The sequence below is a fragment of the Ictalurus furcatus genome, chromosome 10 (assembly GCF_023375685.1).
Source record: "Ictalurus furcatus strain D&B chromosome 10, Billie_1.0, whole genome shotgun sequence".
NCBI classification, from domain to species: domain Eukaryota; kingdom Metazoa; phylum Chordata; class Actinopteri; order Siluriformes; family Ictaluridae; genus Ictalurus; species Ictalurus furcatus.
The window spans coordinates 17,729,033-17,747,026 of NC_071264.1; the positions used below are offsets into that span (position 1 = coordinate 17,729,033).

General features: G+C 39.3%; 1 protein-coding gene across 1 annotated transcript; it reads right to left on the reverse strand.

Annotated features, from left to right (window-relative positions):
* Nucleotides 1–113: 113 nt before the first annotated feature.
* zbtb37 (zinc finger and BTB domain containing 37) lies at nt 114–14,645 on the reverse strand. The gene is made up of 4 exons (XM_053634019.1): nt 14,187–14,645; nt 11,627–12,587; nt 11,117–11,216; nt 114–5,811 (listed from the first exon to the last, which is right to left on the reverse strand). Exons 2-4 carry the CDS (start codon nt 12,562–12,564, stop codon nt 5,260–5,262), a joined length of 1,590 nt encoding a protein of 529 aa, XP_053489994.1. The 5' UTR covers nt 12,565–12,587; nt 14,187–14,645; the 3' UTR covers nt 114–5,259.
* Nucleotides 14,646–17,994: the final 3,349 nt, after the last annotated feature.

Genomic DNA, 17,994 nt, shown 5'->3' on the forward strand with positions numbered 1-17,994 from the left:
AGCAAGGGCAAAAATCTATGCATTAACTATTAAAAAAAAAAAAGTTACAAAACAAATAATGTTAATTAAAGTTTAATGAAAAAAAATAAGATGAAGAAAACATGCACTAGATCTTGGATTAAAACAAGTTTATTTTCCATGTTAGAAATGTTGGATTTATCAGATCACACAATGTGGGCGTCGTATAATCAGGCATTTTATAGAATATTGTTATAAATCCTTCACAGTTAAACACTTAAAGTGCTTTATTTCCTTTTAGGAGAATGGATTTAAAATCTGCTATTGAGGAAGAAAGAAAGTGGTTGTGAAAAGAAGCATTCACATTATAAATCACTAATAATCACATGTACCTTTTCTAAAGGGAAAGCAAAAGTCTGATTTGCAATAATTCATTTTCTTACATTATATTACTTTCAGTTTCCACAATATTCTGGTTATTACAATAAATGTCTAAAATTTAAATATATGTGTAATTGATGTCTAATACACTACTAATCATTTTAAATTAAAGAATCCAGAGTAAAATACCTTATTTTAAAAATATGCTTAATTCATGTTAATGTAAAATAAAATATTTAATGTACGCTTAAGAGTAACATGATCAAGACAGACGTAGAAATATCTTTAGAGACTATATTGCTTTCGAGACAAACAATATAGCAAGACAAAATGAGAAAGAAAAAAAAAAATGTTATTTTGGCATATACTGGTGCAACAGGTTTAGATGACTGGAAACATTCTTATAAAACAGACTAATGTTTGGCCATCACAAATGACAAAGACATGCAAATTAACAAGTAACATTTCAAACCGAGTCTGTTTACATCCCAAACAACCCCCCAGAACCCCCGCCCCCCCAACCCCCCCAAGACAAAGTGTGAGGCTGCAAAAACAACAACGAGAGGGAAAAACGTCTCCGCCGCAACCTCACAAATCAACAGTGTTGTTGTTCCATTAGAAAAATTTTGCATTCGACTCGTCTACTGTGTTCCCTGTACAAAATATTCTTGAGGGACGAGACAAGACTGAACAAATCTGTCCGATATGGCTCAGCACTGTCGTTCAGTGTTCCCAGGTTGTTGGGTTTTTTTTTTTTTTTCCTAATGAAATGAATACGTAGTAGAGACATGCAACTGAAACTTCACAAGCTTACTGTTAGAAAATTGAGAATCTGAGGTAAGTGGAGCTGCTGAACGAGGAGCTGCAAAACATTTCGCCGCATTTTCCAAAATCAACAGCGTGGAACAATAAACACAAACAACGTATAGGATCACAAATTTCCACAGATCATGTCATCATATAATGAGAAACTTCTTGAAGAAAGTGACTACTTTACTTTCATACTGTGGTGTTTTCACCATATTTTCTGCATGATATAGCATCAACACATCTTTTTTTGGAACATTAGTCTCAGACTCAAATGCATATTTTCAAATCCATACATCTTTTCTAGCCACAAGCCTCAGAATCTTGAATGTGTAATCTGACTGGCTCTTCATATTTCAGTGTATTTGCACAAGCTTGCTTTCGGTGGAAAAATATATATTTTTTAAAACACAGGCAAATGAGGTTTTCAGAGCAAAATGAAATCACAGTCATTAGCGAGTAAACAAGATGTGAGCGCAAGAATTCTTGTTCTCACTTACTGAGCAGACTCTTTAGTGAAAGCTAGAAGTTTAGATTTTCATATAATGGGTCTTGAATGACGCACATTCCAGCCTTCACCCTTCCTTATCGGTAGCTGTCGTGTGCACAGTCAGTCTGCCTAAAGATGTCTAAAACCTCGCTAGCCAAGTGTCATTTAATCACATGTTCAATGTACCGCTTTGAGCAAGTTGTTCAATAACACTGTGTCGTAGCAAACCAGATACAAGCCTAAACAGTTTGGGATCAGATACAGGGGGTCAAAAAGTCTGCGCTGCTCCTGCGGAATGAAATGTTTAAAAGTGATTTTCTCCGTTTTTACTTTTGGAGGATTTAAAACTGTGATACCATCACCACTGGCTGACCTACACGCAAAAGCGCAACATTTTAAGCAAAATTCCACCAAGCGAAGCCTGCGACCTAGACCGCCATACAAATGCATGCAGATAAACCCTTATCGGGATACGCTCCAGGTATAAACGCGGTCTACAGACAGACGCTGGTTGGAAAGTGCGCTGAAATTTCTTGCAGCGGCTCAATTGTCCTGTACAATCTGACGTGAAATGTGTAACACTGTGTCATGTGCGTTTAATACAGAACATTTGTTCAGTCAATGCCATCTATCTGCAGTAGCTGTGCTGATTATTAGAAATTTTAAATAGCACTAGTATTTACATCGTGATAATGTGTTTCTCCTATATGATGAACTTCGAAAGCACAAAATAAAAATGAAAATGAGAAGGTCAGAGAAAAATAAGTAACTAAACCTAGAAGAGCTTGGTTTCTTAAAAAAAGTAATCTAGAAAAAATATGTTGATGTACTGAAGTGAGGTTGTTGTTTGTTTGTTTTTTTGACCCGGACAGATACTGCACAATTGTATTAGCCCTAACATTTTACACTTCTGATAACATTCTGCAACTTGGAATGATCGATCATACACACAAATCCTTTGCATTGCAATTAACAGAAACAAACATAAGCACACATCTGATTCTGAGACATTCCCATCATGTCACTATAAACACCACCCTGCCATTATGCGACTGGCTAATATAAAACAATCTTAAAATATGGAGAGAGGAAAAAAAAATAAATCCTGCTTATATCGTGTCACACTAGGTTATGATTATGAGGTTATGAATATATAAAGTTGTAATCTACATCGGCTGTTCTCATGAGGTTGCGCTGGAGTAAAGAGACCCACAACATCGGCGTGTTCTTCATTAACCTGACTGATGCACACCGATGCCACATGTTCACACAGTTTCGTAACGTTTTCGTGTTGCTACTGCTTCTGAGGCCTTAACTACAGAGATGTTCGTACGTCGTCATCGCCGCTGTCGACGTGCTTTTCTGCTGCACTTGTGAAGCTGAAGGTAAAGCGAGGTCCGAGAATGTCTAAATAAACGGCTTTTAGTGTGGAAAGAAGAGTAAACATCCAAAAAAAAAAAACTGGATAGAGTTCCTGATATTGTTCTAAAGAGGTGCCGACCTGTATTCATGGAAGCGACAGAAAATGGTAGAAAAGTCTTGAGGAGTCCTGAATGGTTTTTAAGAGGATAAGAGGTGCATTCCATTGAAAATAATCAGTAGCTGTTTTCTCTTCTAGGCTCTTCCCAGTCATCAGGGAAGGGGACAAAAAGTATGGTCACAATCACGTGTGATTCACAGCCTTAAAGAAAAAAAATCCACACCATCCATCCATCCATCCAACGAACGGCCTTTCACTTTACCAAAGCTTTTCTTTCCTTTCTTATTTTTACACATACAAAAAGTTGTCTCTATATGCATAAGTGATATATAATTAGATATTTTAAAAGAAGGGAAAAAAATCCCCCCTTAAACAATCCTATCTTTTAGTGCCGGATGTAATCTCTCTCTCTGTCTCTCTTTTTTTATTTTTAATAATAGATTCCTCGGTCTTGCAGTGAGTGTCAGAGGTATAACATCTACGATACGTTTCTGTTCCTTTGGTTCCCGAGAGCTTCTGTCACTTGAAGTCGAATCATAGCACCAGCTGGCAACATCTGCTCAAAGAACAAACAAAAACAAAAACAAAAAACCTAAAATTTGACTCCACATTTAAAGTGCTCTCCTCCGATAAAATCCTAATCTCACAGTCATTCCGTGGCATTTCAAAAAGATTTCCTGTTAACAGATGTACACATGTCCTGGATTTGGTTCCATTCCCGACTCCTTTTCTTGGACGTTTGCAATAAAAATGTTCTTTACCTACAAAATAAATCGCTTCCCACCAACTCTAACATGCTCCATCACTGTCAGAGCGATACTGAAAAAAATCTACAAATGACAAATCTCTTATTGTTCACTTATTACACAAAAAAAAGAAGTAAAATATAGAAACATGGAGAAAGAAACCTTTAAACGTGAAACTGAGTTGAGTGCATCCACCAATCTGTGTGTAACAGATCTGTATTGCGTAGTGATGAGGGAGAGGTAACTGAGTGGTACTGTAGCTTATCTGAGGTTGAACACTTTCCTGTTTTCTATAGTACTGTATTAATTATATTCAGCAGCTAGATTTGGAGTATGGGAATGAAACAATTAAATCAAATAACATCATTTGCTATTTCTCCCCCACATTCCAATATCAGTCTTATCACTGTTTTAAGAACATGCTAAATTGCGTAATGCAACAACTAATTAAAAGTCCATCAGCTAAGCTTTTTTCTAGGCCTATCAAATAACTGCAAACAGAAGAATTTATGACAAAGCCAGGTTGGCACTTAGAAACAAACCACACAAATTAGGAATCTGGCATTAGAGCATTAGATCAGACCTGAGGGGCCCTAACGAAGAAAAACAGAACCCGTTTTTCTAGCCTAGCTATAGCTGGGGAGCAGCAGCGTCGAACCCCAATATGTTAAGATTGTCTCAAGGCAAAAGTAATTGAGGACTGAAACATCCTCTATTTTATAATCACCATCTGGCACAGAGAAGTTTGGCAATTATTTTTAACACAATTTGACCAAATCATAACACATCATCTCTTTGTCCTGAATTCTGAAGCTTTTGATAACTTGTACAAAAAAATATATAAAAAAACCCCCAAAAACAAAAAACCAAACACCTGTAACACATAAAAAAGACAGGAAAGTCAAATTAAAATAAAAGAGAGAGAAAAAAAGAAAAAACAGAAATAACTGCATCCAGTGGTGTGTGAGGTTGTTGGAGTGTGGCTTGTCTTCATTTGTTGAAGTAACGGTTCAGTCTGTGCAACTGAAGGTAGATGCGGTTTAAAGCGCATGTTATTTATTTATTTATAAATACCTAATCACTACTACTCTAGTTTAGTTTTATAGCAAACAGTCTTAGCATTTGTTTTGTTGTCTCACCTTTGTTTACTTACAGTTGAAAGAATGTCTAAGAAACGAAGATAAAATACCCACCAACTCATCCTCCTCATGTTTTTTTAACATCAGAGTGACAGCAGCTTTTCAAGCAGCTGGATATACCGTGCTCCATCAGCTCCTGCACATGCCTATTGTTGATTGGCTTCTATAAATTTCTTTTTTTGTTTTCTTCTTTTTCTCAAAGCCCCAATTTTTTTTTTATCTCCTCAACCTCCATGCATTGTATTAAACCCAATCCCTTCAATCAGGCCCAGTGGTGGAGACCGACGGTTGTATCCCCTCCCCAAAAGATGAAGCTCCTCCTCTGGCTCCTGCTCCGGTTCCCTCAGACTCATCGTCATCATCATGCTGAGTGCGTCGTGGTGTGGCAGCGTTGGCGTTTGCGTTGTTGACGTTATTGTTGTTGGTGGTGGTGGTTTCAGGTGAGGCGCTATGCGAACCCTCATGTGGTGTGCAGCCTGGGTGGTTCTTCCGGAAATGCTGGTTGAGGATAGCCTGGAAGGGGAAGCTCTTGCCACAGACGTGGCAGTGGAAGGGCTTGTTTCCAGTGTGCTTGCGGATGTGGTACTCCAGCTGGTCCTTGCGCGTGTACTTCTTTCCACACATGCGGCAAACGAATGGTGTGATGCCCATGTGCAGCCGCATGTGACGATCAAGGCTGCCCTTCTGATTAAAGGACTTGCAGCAGTAGATACAGGTTAGGCGTGGGTTATAGCGGAACCAGCGATCACCCACCTGCTCACGCAAATACTCCTCATACCCTCCTACATCATACACAGCTGCTTCCTCTCCCTGCAGAGCAGAAAACCAAAAATTAGCTCTTTTTTTGCACACTGAAAAGCACATTCTAATGCTCCATATTTTCTCGTGTCCTTGCACTTTGTCTTTGAATTGCACAGAAACAGGTGCCATTAATGCAATGAAGTCAGTGGAATGGCATTTTAACAATGAAGAGCTGGTTGAGGAGAATAAAGCAAGAATAGAGACAGGACCTTTTCAAGGAACACAGAGTGGATGAAGAATGTATACCTAATTCAATCTGCACACTCACAGAAAAACACACACAGCTAACATATTCACCTAATTAGCAGCAGACCACCAGGTGGAACTTTATTGGCCAGCAGAAAAAACATAGTGAAAGCAAGAACGGAATAGCAGTTAATGAAATAAATCAATTAGGAGGATACAGAACTAGCAGAGGTTGACCAAACAGAAGTAGCAATAAGAACTAGATTTGTGGGAGTTTAGTGACCTAATACTGAACAGTTCCCTGGTGGACTAGTGGTTAGCATAAAGTGCTCTCATTGCCACGGTCCGGGTTCAATTCCCGGCCAGGGAGTCCACCCCAGATGGAGGGTTACACAAGCCAGTGAACTCCCAATGCCACTCCCAGTGCCGCATCAAAGCCCTGAAAATGGAGAGGTTTGCGTCAGGAAGGGCATCTGGCGTAAAACTTGTGCCAGAATCAAAATATGTATGATATGGACGGGTGGTTCTGCTGTTGCGACCCAAAACAGTAACCGAAAGGGGGGGGTGTGACCTAATACTGAACATCGGGCTGATATTAAGCTATAATTGGATTGAATGACATTTTCAGATCAATGCCACTGAGGTATTTTGTATCATGAAGACATATGTTGACTGATATGACAATTCTTGCATGTGCAACCTGTCTCCACAAGTGAAGCTTGCAAAAAAACTGACGAGGTTTATAGGATGTCAGTATAGGATCAGTATAGAGGATCATCAGCTAATACTCAGAGCTCTGATAGTGGTATTGTTTCGAAAATGGAAAAAGTGGAATCCTTATGGGAATCTGAACCTTTTCCCATTGGATACCAAAGGCCAACACTAGCCGCTGGTTGTGTAGCAGAGTAGTGGGATGAAACCAAAAACTCCTGGTCCTACTCACGAGTTCACATCATCAGTGTATGTAAGATCCACATCAGATTCATATGAACTCCAACCAATCATCAGTATTTACAAAAACATGATACTGAGACTGAATGATTTCTTGCCAAACAGCAAGAGAAGAACGACAAGAAATTGCTTGAAAAATGTGGAGGAGACACCTAAATGGTGTCTCCACCCACAGCCATGGACTAGAGCCAAGCTATAATATAAGCGTATCTCTGGTATATCAGGCTCCTTCATTATTGTTGCTCAGCCTAGCCTCAAGCTGAGAATACTTAAATGCTGGCAAAACCAGACAGCTAAGACATGTCATGGCAACGTGATTCAGAGCAGAATGCATGTGCATGGTTTTCAAATAGTGATACAGAATGGATAGAAAGAAGCAGCTGGTAACCAGACATCGTACTGACAAAAGGAAATAACTCAGCATGTATTGTTGTAATATAGGTGAGAAAATACAAACATGATCTTTTCCAAAGAAGGAATTCCATCACAGATGGCTAGAGTGATTCCAGGCCAACAATGGTTAAATTTAGTTATCCTAAGGGCCAGTTATGATTTAAACGTAGCTTACTAATTTGCAAGCATTTGGTATCAGAGCCTAAAATGGCCCAAATGCAGTCCTTACTTCATCATTTCATCAATGATGAGTTACAGTCTCATCGATGAGTTACAACAGTGTTCTGGCAGCCTGATCCTGATGAGTCCATTGCAGTCATTCCATGTTGGTATGGGAGCCAGATGGAAGTAAAGGTGGGCCAACATAGGGCCACTACTCATTTGCGATCAAGGGAAAGAGGTCATTTAGCCAGCACACAAGCAAAAAGGGGGGTGGTATCACCCAGTGTAAAAGAGATGGGCTTTCAAAGACTGTCTGATCTTATTGGGGGACTTCAAACAGGCCAGCATAAAATTAGACATTAATTAAGTACTCCCAAAGTATTACTGAACATCAGTGTGTCTGATAAACAAACAGAAGGCAGTCCTGGTAAAGCAGAGAGAGAAACCAGATAGGATATCCCATCGTCTGGAGGATACAACCACACCTCCTTTGGAAAAACAAAGATCAATGGCACAACCACCAATCAGGGACTTGACATGAGAATGGACAAGCAGTAGATACAGTCCATACTGTGCATAATTTTTTTTTTTTTAAAAAACCTTTTCTTGTTAAAAACCTTAACAAGATCAGTAGCAAGAGTATCATGAATTCCTTAGATCTTCTGCAAACTTTAAACAAAATACGAGAAACTACACAGTGAATATCAGGGCTATAATAGTGAAACAGTGAAACTGATCAAAGCAAAGGACTGCTTGTACCAGTGATGGAGATGCAGATGTCTGGTACCAGCAGTGGTCCTCTGGGACAACTAGTCTACATATGGGTCCACCAACGGACCTCTGGGACTACCAGTGAATGTCCGAGACAGTAGACCTAACAGTAGACCTCTGTGGGACTATTTGAATAGAGAAAATGAATTTGGGACATGCTTAATTAAATCCAGAAATTTTAACCAAACTGGAAACTTTTCAACCCAAACATACAACAGACAAGGGTGCCTTATGAGGCCTGCAATGGACTCATGATAACCAAACGTATTTGCCAAAGCTATGCATGCGGGAAGGAATGAGGATGCCCTGGAGAGCCAAGGATCCAGAAGTTATGGAATTTGAACCCAAAGACCCTTTTCCTATTACTTGCCAAGGACCAATAGAACTCCCTCCTGCCAGAAGCTATTGAATACAGATGAAATGTGAGACTCCACTAACCCCTCTAGTACAGTATAAAAGATGTTTTTCAGCTGCCAAAGCTTTTTCTGTCTGAGTCATTGCACAGGAACTTGCCAAACTGCAAACTCTTGTTTCTTCAGACTATGCCCTTGCCTATGATTATTATGTCTGCATGTGTTCTGACCCTGCCTTGGATTCCAACCATGAATTTTTAGAAAAAGCATAAATAAAACGATTCAGAGATTCCATCCAACCACTTTTGGCTCCAGGGATTATAATGCCACTTTGCTGGCCACTTAGCAAGCAGATTTCAGCTTTCCCTGTGTTATTAAAAGGAGCCTTAGAGCCTAAAGACATTACCGACCTTGCAAAAGAAATATATTTGCCTGGTTTTAAGGTGTTTTTGAGAGAATGCCTTTAGGGCAAAGCCAGAGGACTTCACCACAAAGGGATGGTTTTTCTAAAAGGTATTCATTCCAGGCAAATGGGAGATAATGGTCATTTAACAACAAAGACCAACTGATTACAGAAGTAGAATCAGATGTGCTCCTGGTTGGTTTGAATGAAAACCCTGACAATTAAGCACAAATTGTTCCTGGATGCTTCATATGGTGGTCAGCAAAATTAGACACACCATCTTTTCTCTTTTTTTGTTAACAATAATGATACAGAAACCTCATCTGTATCAAGTCCAATATTTTGAAGGCCACTTTAATGACTTACACAAAACCACAGCTTTCTTTATTCAACTAGAGTCAAACAAGCAAAAAAAGACATTACAGAGCAAATGTGTGCAAAATTAGACAATTTAAAACAAAAGAACTGCAATTCCAGTATAACAGCTAGCTACGCAGTGATGTTATGGTAACCTTGATGACTTCTGTTATTATCGAATGACCTACCCATGTTGCTTTAAATTACAGTGCCCTCCACTAATATTGGCACCCTTGGTAAATATGAGCAAAGAAGGCGGTGAAAAACTGTCTTTATTGCTTAACCTTTTGATCTTTTGTTTAAAAAAAAAACAACACAAAAATACTCTGCTCTCATGGATAACAAACACAACACAGGTTTATCCAAAAATAATATCTTTGTTAAATATCAGAAAGTCTCCAAAACTGCAATCCAAAGTCACCTACATCACCAAAAGTTGTTTGGAAGGGTTTAAAAAAAGCCTCTACTCTCATCCAAAAACAAATTCAAGCATTTTCAGTTTGCCAGACACTACTGGAACTTCAAATGGGATCGAGTTCTGTGGTCAGATGAAACCAAAATAGAGCTTTTTGGCAATAAACACCAGAGGTGGTTTTGGCGCACACTGAGAGGTAGCCATATGGAAAAGTACCTCATGGCCATGATTAAATATTCTGGAGGCTCTTTAATGTTTTGGGGCTGTTTTTCTGCCAGAAGACCTGGACATTTTGTTAGGATGCATGGCATCATGGACTATCAAATATCAACAGATATTAAATGAAAACCTGACTGCCTCTGCCAGAAAGCTTAAAATGGGCCGTGGTTGAATCTTCCAGCAGGACAATGATCCAAAACATACATCAAAATCAACACAAAAATGGATTACTGACCAAAAAATCAAGATCCTGCCATGGCCATCCCAGTCCCCTGACTTCAAACCCATAGAAAGCCTGTGAGGTGAACTGTAGAGAAGAGTAAACCAGCATGGACCTCGAAATGTGAAGGATCTGGAGAGATTCTGTATGGAGGAATGGGCCCTTGCCATGTATTCTCCAACCTCATCAGCCATTATAGGAGAAGACTCAGCTGTTATCTTGGCAAAGGGAGGTAGCACAAAGTATTGACTAAAAGGGTGCCAATACTTGTTGCACACCTATATTTAACAAAGTTTGTTTTTTTTGATAAACCTGTGTTGTGTTTGCAATTATGTGATATCCATAAGAGCAGAGTATTTTTGTGATTTTTTTTTTTTTAACAAAAGATCAAAAGTTTAAACAATAAAGACAACTTCTGACAGCCTTCTTTATTCATATTTACCAAGGGTGCCAATATTAGTGGCAGGAACTATATGTTACCATTACGCTTCAAGCTATTCTCAGATTTTTCAGGTTAGATTCTGTTAAAGAATCAGATCAGATTTATTGTTTCTTTTTCCTTCAATAACCAATGCAGCATTTTCTGCTTATATCAACCTGACATTGATTTGGTTGATCAAAATCCATTCACATTGCACAGATGTACATTAAACATTAAAATTTAAAAAGTTAATTCCTGCACGCATAAGCCTAATTTGGCATTACATCACCACCGTCCTTGCTTTTATACGCCCTTAAATTTAGTCCTTTATACATATTTTTTTTATTTATGTTTTTATGTTAAATGTACAGATATTTACTGTAATACAGTTATCTAAATAATATAACATGCTTTTTAATCCATATAATCTAACCCTAACCAAGTCTCCTTTTTTCCAGTGTACCTGAGAGCTAGGATGCCTCTGATCGTCCACTCTTCCTGGAGACTCGCTTTTGGCCCTCGGTCTTTCAGCCATCACCACCACGCTGCCTGTTGGGCTAAACCTGAAACACACAGTACAGCTGCAATGAGCATTTTTGGAAAGAGACTGAAATTCCAAAAGAAAAGGCTTTCAAAATACGCAAAAAAAGTTCTAGTAAATCGTGCAAGTGATAAACCTGACCCGTCACATCATTAAAGGTCTTTACAGGATTATCATTACAGGATAATGGTTTTAATGAGGACCAAGATCTAAATACCAATACGAGTGAAATATCTATTAGCAGTTACAGGAGCATTACTCATTCCCCAGACACTCTACTCATTTAATAGCAGTCATGTGATTTTCCCCTTTCTTAATACGTATCCATACTCAAGAATTACTAAGTCACATGCTTGTTTATGGAGTGCTTTTTTCTGCCTAGTTAATGAATTAATGTTGTTGAGCCTTTAAAACATTCATTCACACACACACCTCTCAGACTCGCTGAAGCTGCTGGAAGGCTGAGAGCTTTTGGCTCTGGACGCGCCAGTAACGAAGCCCTCCTGCACCAGCGTGCTGCGTCCTGAGGTGTCAATCATCACAGTAGGTCCCTCCTCCGTCCCACTCCCTTCCTCGGCTGAGGCTTGAGTCTCTGCCCCCATCCACTCCTCCATGCGTTCGGTCTTGATGCGCAACCCTTCCACAACATGCATGGTCTCATCCCTGCTCCTCTCCATGTCAGGCCCGGCCTCAACGTACCATTGCCCCGCCCGGTTAATGCGGAGTATGGGCTCATTCACGGCACTCACAGCTTCAGGCCCGAGCCCACTGTGTTCGACAATCTGCGGGCTCATGGATTCCCCGGGTGGACTGACCTCCCTGATCTCACTCACTTCCATGACCCCGGAAGCAACTCCATGGGTAGCCAGAACTCTTGTACCACCATGCCTGGGGCTGAGTGAGCGCGAGCCACCCCTCTCAGCCTCAATGGTTCGCCCAGTGCTCCGGCGGCCACGCAGCTCCTCCTCCACGTCAGCCAGGCTGATCTTGAAGTGGATGCCCTCCAAAATTTGCGTGCAGCGGTCAATGATGTGCTGCATCTGCAGGAAGCTGGCGGCCGTCAGGTAGCTGATGATGTCGGCTAGCTGCAAGCACAAGCGGCCCGTGTAACAGAAGGAGAGGAGCTGCTCAAACACAGACGGGTTGCGGATCACTGACAGGGACACGGTGCTCATCTCACTCAGCGCCATGTGGTCCCGGAAATAGGGTGAACTGGCAGCCAGGACCACCTTGTGGGCACGGAAGCTCTGGCCCTGCACGTTCACGACGATGTCACATAGCCGGCCCTGCATGCGCAACTGGTTCAGGTGGGACAGGACAGAGTTGCTGAAGTCAGGGATGTCCAGCTGAATGCTTCCTGCTCGCTCCATGTGACCTGCACTTTTTTAAAAAACTGCAATAAGACGGACAATTATTAGCAGATGCATTTCAGGCTGGATTGGAATCAGACTTTTATATTTTCTGCGTGAAAAACGTCTGAGATTGACTGATGACACAGATCATGGATGTGACATGGGCTGCACTGATAACATTTTTTTCAATCAGAGCACAAGTACATCTTCCATACTATTCATGCACTTAGGCTACTATACTCGTCCTTTATAACATTAGCACACTGATTTTAAAAGTAGGGCATTTGCTAGCCACATTAGTATAGTTTCACTTCAGAAACATGCTTCTGTACAGCTGCAAGTAAAGCATGTTTTGTTGTTTTCGTAGTTTTGGAATCTCTTGCTGTCAATCAGTACGTTTACATGGACAACAATAATCCGATATTAACCCGATTTAGACAATACTCTGATTAAGAAACTACCATGTAAACAGCAATTTTTGATGACCTTAATCCGACTAAAGTCATACTTGAAGTAAACACAAATCGAATTAAGACATGTGGAGTATTCCTGTTTTAGTCGCATTATCGACGTGTATTACAGACATGTACACACCTTAATCACACTATTAACATCGTGTGGGAGTTTTCACCACATTTTGCGACAGGACACGTACACACACACGTGGCAGTGCTCAACCGTTTTACGGCAAACAAGAGAGCACGGCTGCGTCCGAAACCAGGTACTTACCTACTATATAGTAGGTGAAATACATGTATTTCTAAATACTATATAGTATGCAAGTACATGACTTCAAGCAGTCGTCTATTTACATGTATAGCATGACAAATAATTAACTGCATTTATAGCTTTCATAAAATTAAAAATAAAGACACCCAAAACTGTATACGGTCCCATAACGAAGATGAACTGTATGAAAATACGTGAAATTCTGGAGGGACGTCGAATGGCGTGGTGTGGGGACGTAATGACGTGTGCCGTTAATCGATCTATGTTCTATGACATGTAAAACCAGAACATGAAAGGAGTATTCTAAAAGCGACTCATGTAAACACCGTAATCACAATATTGTCTTATTCAGAATAAGGTCAATAATTAGATTATTGCTGTTCATGTAAATGTAGTCAATGACTGATAGTGGCTGTCACACTGAGCTGTCAGAGCTGTTATTTGCACTCACCTAGCGATGCCAGTAGATATTTTTCTCACCTAGCTAGTGTTTGCTGACAGTAATGAAGCTCTTGTACAGTTTCATGTGTATGATGTTTTATCAGGTTACTTGTATTGTAGGAAGAAGCTGTAGCTCCTTCTCTTGATATTTTCACACAGCACAGTTTGCAATCTGTTTCGCTCTGATCGTTATCAACTTGTGAAAATGTGTCCAGACTGCAGTCATGTCATCAGACATCTGGTGTTTCAGCAACAAAATCTTGCAGATTTCTATCAGTTATCGCCCGATACTCAAATCTCTGGTATCTGTATCGTACTGAAAATGGGGAAAGTCGTATCAGTGCACCTCTGAGTATGAAGGCTAGTCAAATCCATGCGCTTTACACCAGCATTCAAGACATTATTCACACAAACTAGGGGAAATATACGGTAAATAATGACACACCAAACACGATAAAATAAATACTTACCTTTTTCTAATATCACGCACAAACTCGCACCCTAGTTTTTCGGCACTTGGACGTTTTATGGCTACAGTCGGCGGTCCGTCAGAGAAACGGTTCCGAGATTATTTGTTATTTGTGAACTTAACATTTTCGCTTGCATAGACGAGTGTGAATAATGAGCGGTGTGTGGCCGCTGCTTTGCTTTGGGCCATTTCAGTGCAGCTCGGTCACTGCAGCTGAAGCCAAACCGAAAAAAAAAAACAGCTACAGGGAGGCGCCTTGCCTCTCTCAACGCCAAATAACACCAAAAACCCGACACGACTAAACACGTTTTCTCCTCCCTCACACGGATAACACTTCCAGGATTACATTAGCGTCCTCCTATTGCTTCTTAACCACTTCAAATTTTTATTTAATGCCCCCCACGTTGCTGTTCTTTCCCATTTCTTCGCCGCGCTCATATTCCCCATGTATAAAAATGAGTCGATGTGCAGAAAGAAGAAAGAATTCTGGGAAATGGAGTTCTGTACCCAGCTTTCAGTACACCGTGGAGAAATAGCGGAAGGACTAGTCAGGACTCGGTTTCCCATGATGCTTTGAGGTTATGGCACAGTTAAAGGAAGGGAGGTGTAGTTTGGTTGCATTTCTAGGACTTGCCCTTTTTTCCCACCCCTGACTAAGGAAATGGACAAAATAACTGCATTATATTAAAATTGTATAAATATTTGGAGAGTTAGTGCGAATAATTCAAACAAAATACAAAAATACTGAAAATCGTTCAGAGACGGTTTCTCTTTTACATTATTATTATTATATTATTATTATTATTATTATTATTATTATTATTATTATTGTAGTTGTTGTACTAATAAAATTATAATAAATGTGCCAAGGACTATGACAAAAGTATACTATGTTATTTTTCTGCCCAGCTTTCTTTGAAATGTCATCTTTTTTTGTAATAAATAAAATCAATGCATACTGGTAAAGCCTGACATGATGTTTATTTTAAGATTCAAATATCATCACCAATTTAAAAAAAATTGTTAACAGTTAACTAAGAATTACAGACAGTTCTGTCACTGTTTATTATTCATTAACAACCTTCATTAAAATCATACACTTGGAACAAAGTACAGTTAGAACTTGTACAGAATTTTTATTTACAAACAAAAACATTTTGACATCATGTGAACTTTAACATGCTTTATGTGCAAAATTAAAAACAAAAGTAAACGCTCAGTTAAAAGCCATCGCATAGCAAAAGCAGTGCTGATAATATAAAATAAATTATTATTGGTCAAATCATAACATTAGTTTCCTATTTTTCTGTTTACTCCAACCCGTAGAAATGTAAATCTGAAGTAATACAGGTAATTTATTGATACAACAATTACATGGATAAAATATCATGATTTAGATGTATAAATTAGTTAATCAATATTTGTCAGAACAATATATTTGTATTTGTATATGTAGTATTTGTAAAACTAGTATTAAAAAACATTATATTATATACAGTATTTATATTATATACAATATTGCATTGCACATAGTGTGACACAAGCACACATACCTAGTGTGTGTGTGTGTGTGTGTGTGTGTGTGTGTGTGTGTGTGTGAACACTTGAGAACAAATGTTCCACTGAGCATGACCGAGTGTGATGTGTGTTTTCAGATTTTATCCTCCAGATGGCGCTCTCTCAGCAGAAATGTGAAGCGTGTAAATGTTAAACTCTTCTGTGGCCTAATAGGACATAGTTTCACTGAAGTTTTCCTGTGTGTGTATAGTGCTGCAGTTTCCTTCACTTTCTAACACATTGGAGAGAGTGAGCTCCAGTTGTATCACTTTCACCAAGGCATAGCCAGACTTTTTTACAATGGGTTGGAAAGGTTATATCCAGTGACAAACTAGGATCATCATCCAGAGTAAATAACATAATCTGGCTACCCCTATCTGAACAGGATCCACATCTGACTTAAAAGGCACAAGACTAAACTGGTTTGTCATTTAGCAAGCTACAAACAAGTCATAGCCAACATAACATAGGCTATATCTTATGAAGAACGCTAAAGTTATGAATTCAATATCGTTACCTAATGATAGCTAAAAACCTAATAAAAAAAATCCAATGTTATGCCTCCAAATCATGAATATTGTTAATGTAAAATACATGTGATCAGTGGGGTGAGCGAATAGTTCTCTGCTGCTGCGTTAGATAGTGAAACTTGTGTGTTCCTGCATGGCATTCCTGTTTTGAGAGTTGTCCTGGTTGAACATGATGATTTTCCTTATCTAAAGAGACCATTTTGAATTCTATCTTTATTTTCGGAAGCAAATGGAACCAAAATAGGCAAGTTTTGATTGCTGTGTAGTCACAACTATCATATGGTATGATTGATTGTTGACAATGCTAAGCTGGTAAACTACAGTGCTGTGAAAAAGTGATTTCTTATGTTTTTGTGTATATCTCATACTAAATCGTTTTACATCTTCAAACGAACACACAATACAGTTTTTATTTTTTTTATTGAAGCAAAAAAGTGAAAAACTAATTGTCCCCTTAAACTTAAAATCTGGTTGTGCCACCTTTAGCAGCAATAACTGCAACCAAATGCTTCTGATAACTAAAGATCAGTCTTTCACTTACTTCTAGGACTAGGACTTACTCCTCTGTTTTGGATCATTGTTTTGCTGCATAATCCAGTTGCGCTTGAGTTTCAATTTACGGACTGAAGACCGGACATTTTCTGGTAGAGAGCAGAATTCATATTTCCCCTCAATTATTGCAAGTTGCCCAGGCCCTGAAGCAGCAAAGCATCCCCACACCATCACACTTCCACCACCATGCTTGGCCATAGTTATGATGTTCTTTTTGTGGAATTCTGTGTTTGGTTTACGCCAGATATAACAGGACCCCTGTCTTCCAAACAGTTCCACTTTTGACTCATCAGTCCACTGAACATTCTCCCAAAAGGTTTGAGGATCATCAAGGTGTGTTTTGGCAAAATTCAGATGAACTTTAATGTTCTTCTGGGTTAGCAGTGGTTTTCACCTCACCACTCTTCCATGGATGCCATTTTTGTCCAGTGTCTTTCTGATAGTGGAGTCATGAACCTTCATTGATGCAAGAGACGCCTGTAGGTCCTTAGATGTTTCCTTGACTCTTTTGTGACTTTCTGGATGAATCGTTGCTGTGCTCTTTGAGGAATTGTAGAAGGTCGACACTTCTGGGAAGATTCACTACTGTGCTGAGTTTTTCCATTTGGAGATAATGGCTCTCACTGTGGTCCTTTGGCGTCCCAGAGCCTTTGAAATAGCTTTGTAACCCTTCCCAGTCTAAAGTATTTCAATCACCTTCTTCTTCATGATTTCTGGAATTTCTTTCCATTTTGGCATAGTTTGTTACTGGGTAAGACCTTTTAACCAACTTCATGCTGTTGAAAAAGTTCTATTTAAGTGTTGATTTGATTGAACAGCGTTTGCAGTAATCAGGCCTGGTTGTGTCTAGTCCAGCTGAACCCCATTAGGAATGTAGCTTCACAGATTTGATGAATTAGTAACTACAGGTGCAAATACATTTTCACATAGGCCCAGTTGCTATTTGATAACTTTTTTGCTTCAATAAATAACATTATCATTTACAAACTGTATTGTGTGTTTACTCGGGTTGCCTTTGTTATATCTTAGATTTTGTTTTAATTTCTGAAACAATTAAGTTTGAGATATACACAAAACCAGAAGTAATCAAATACTTTTTCACAGCACTATAACATATCAGATTTCAACATGGCTAACAGTGTTGAGGTCAGAGTTTATTTAACAGTCTAT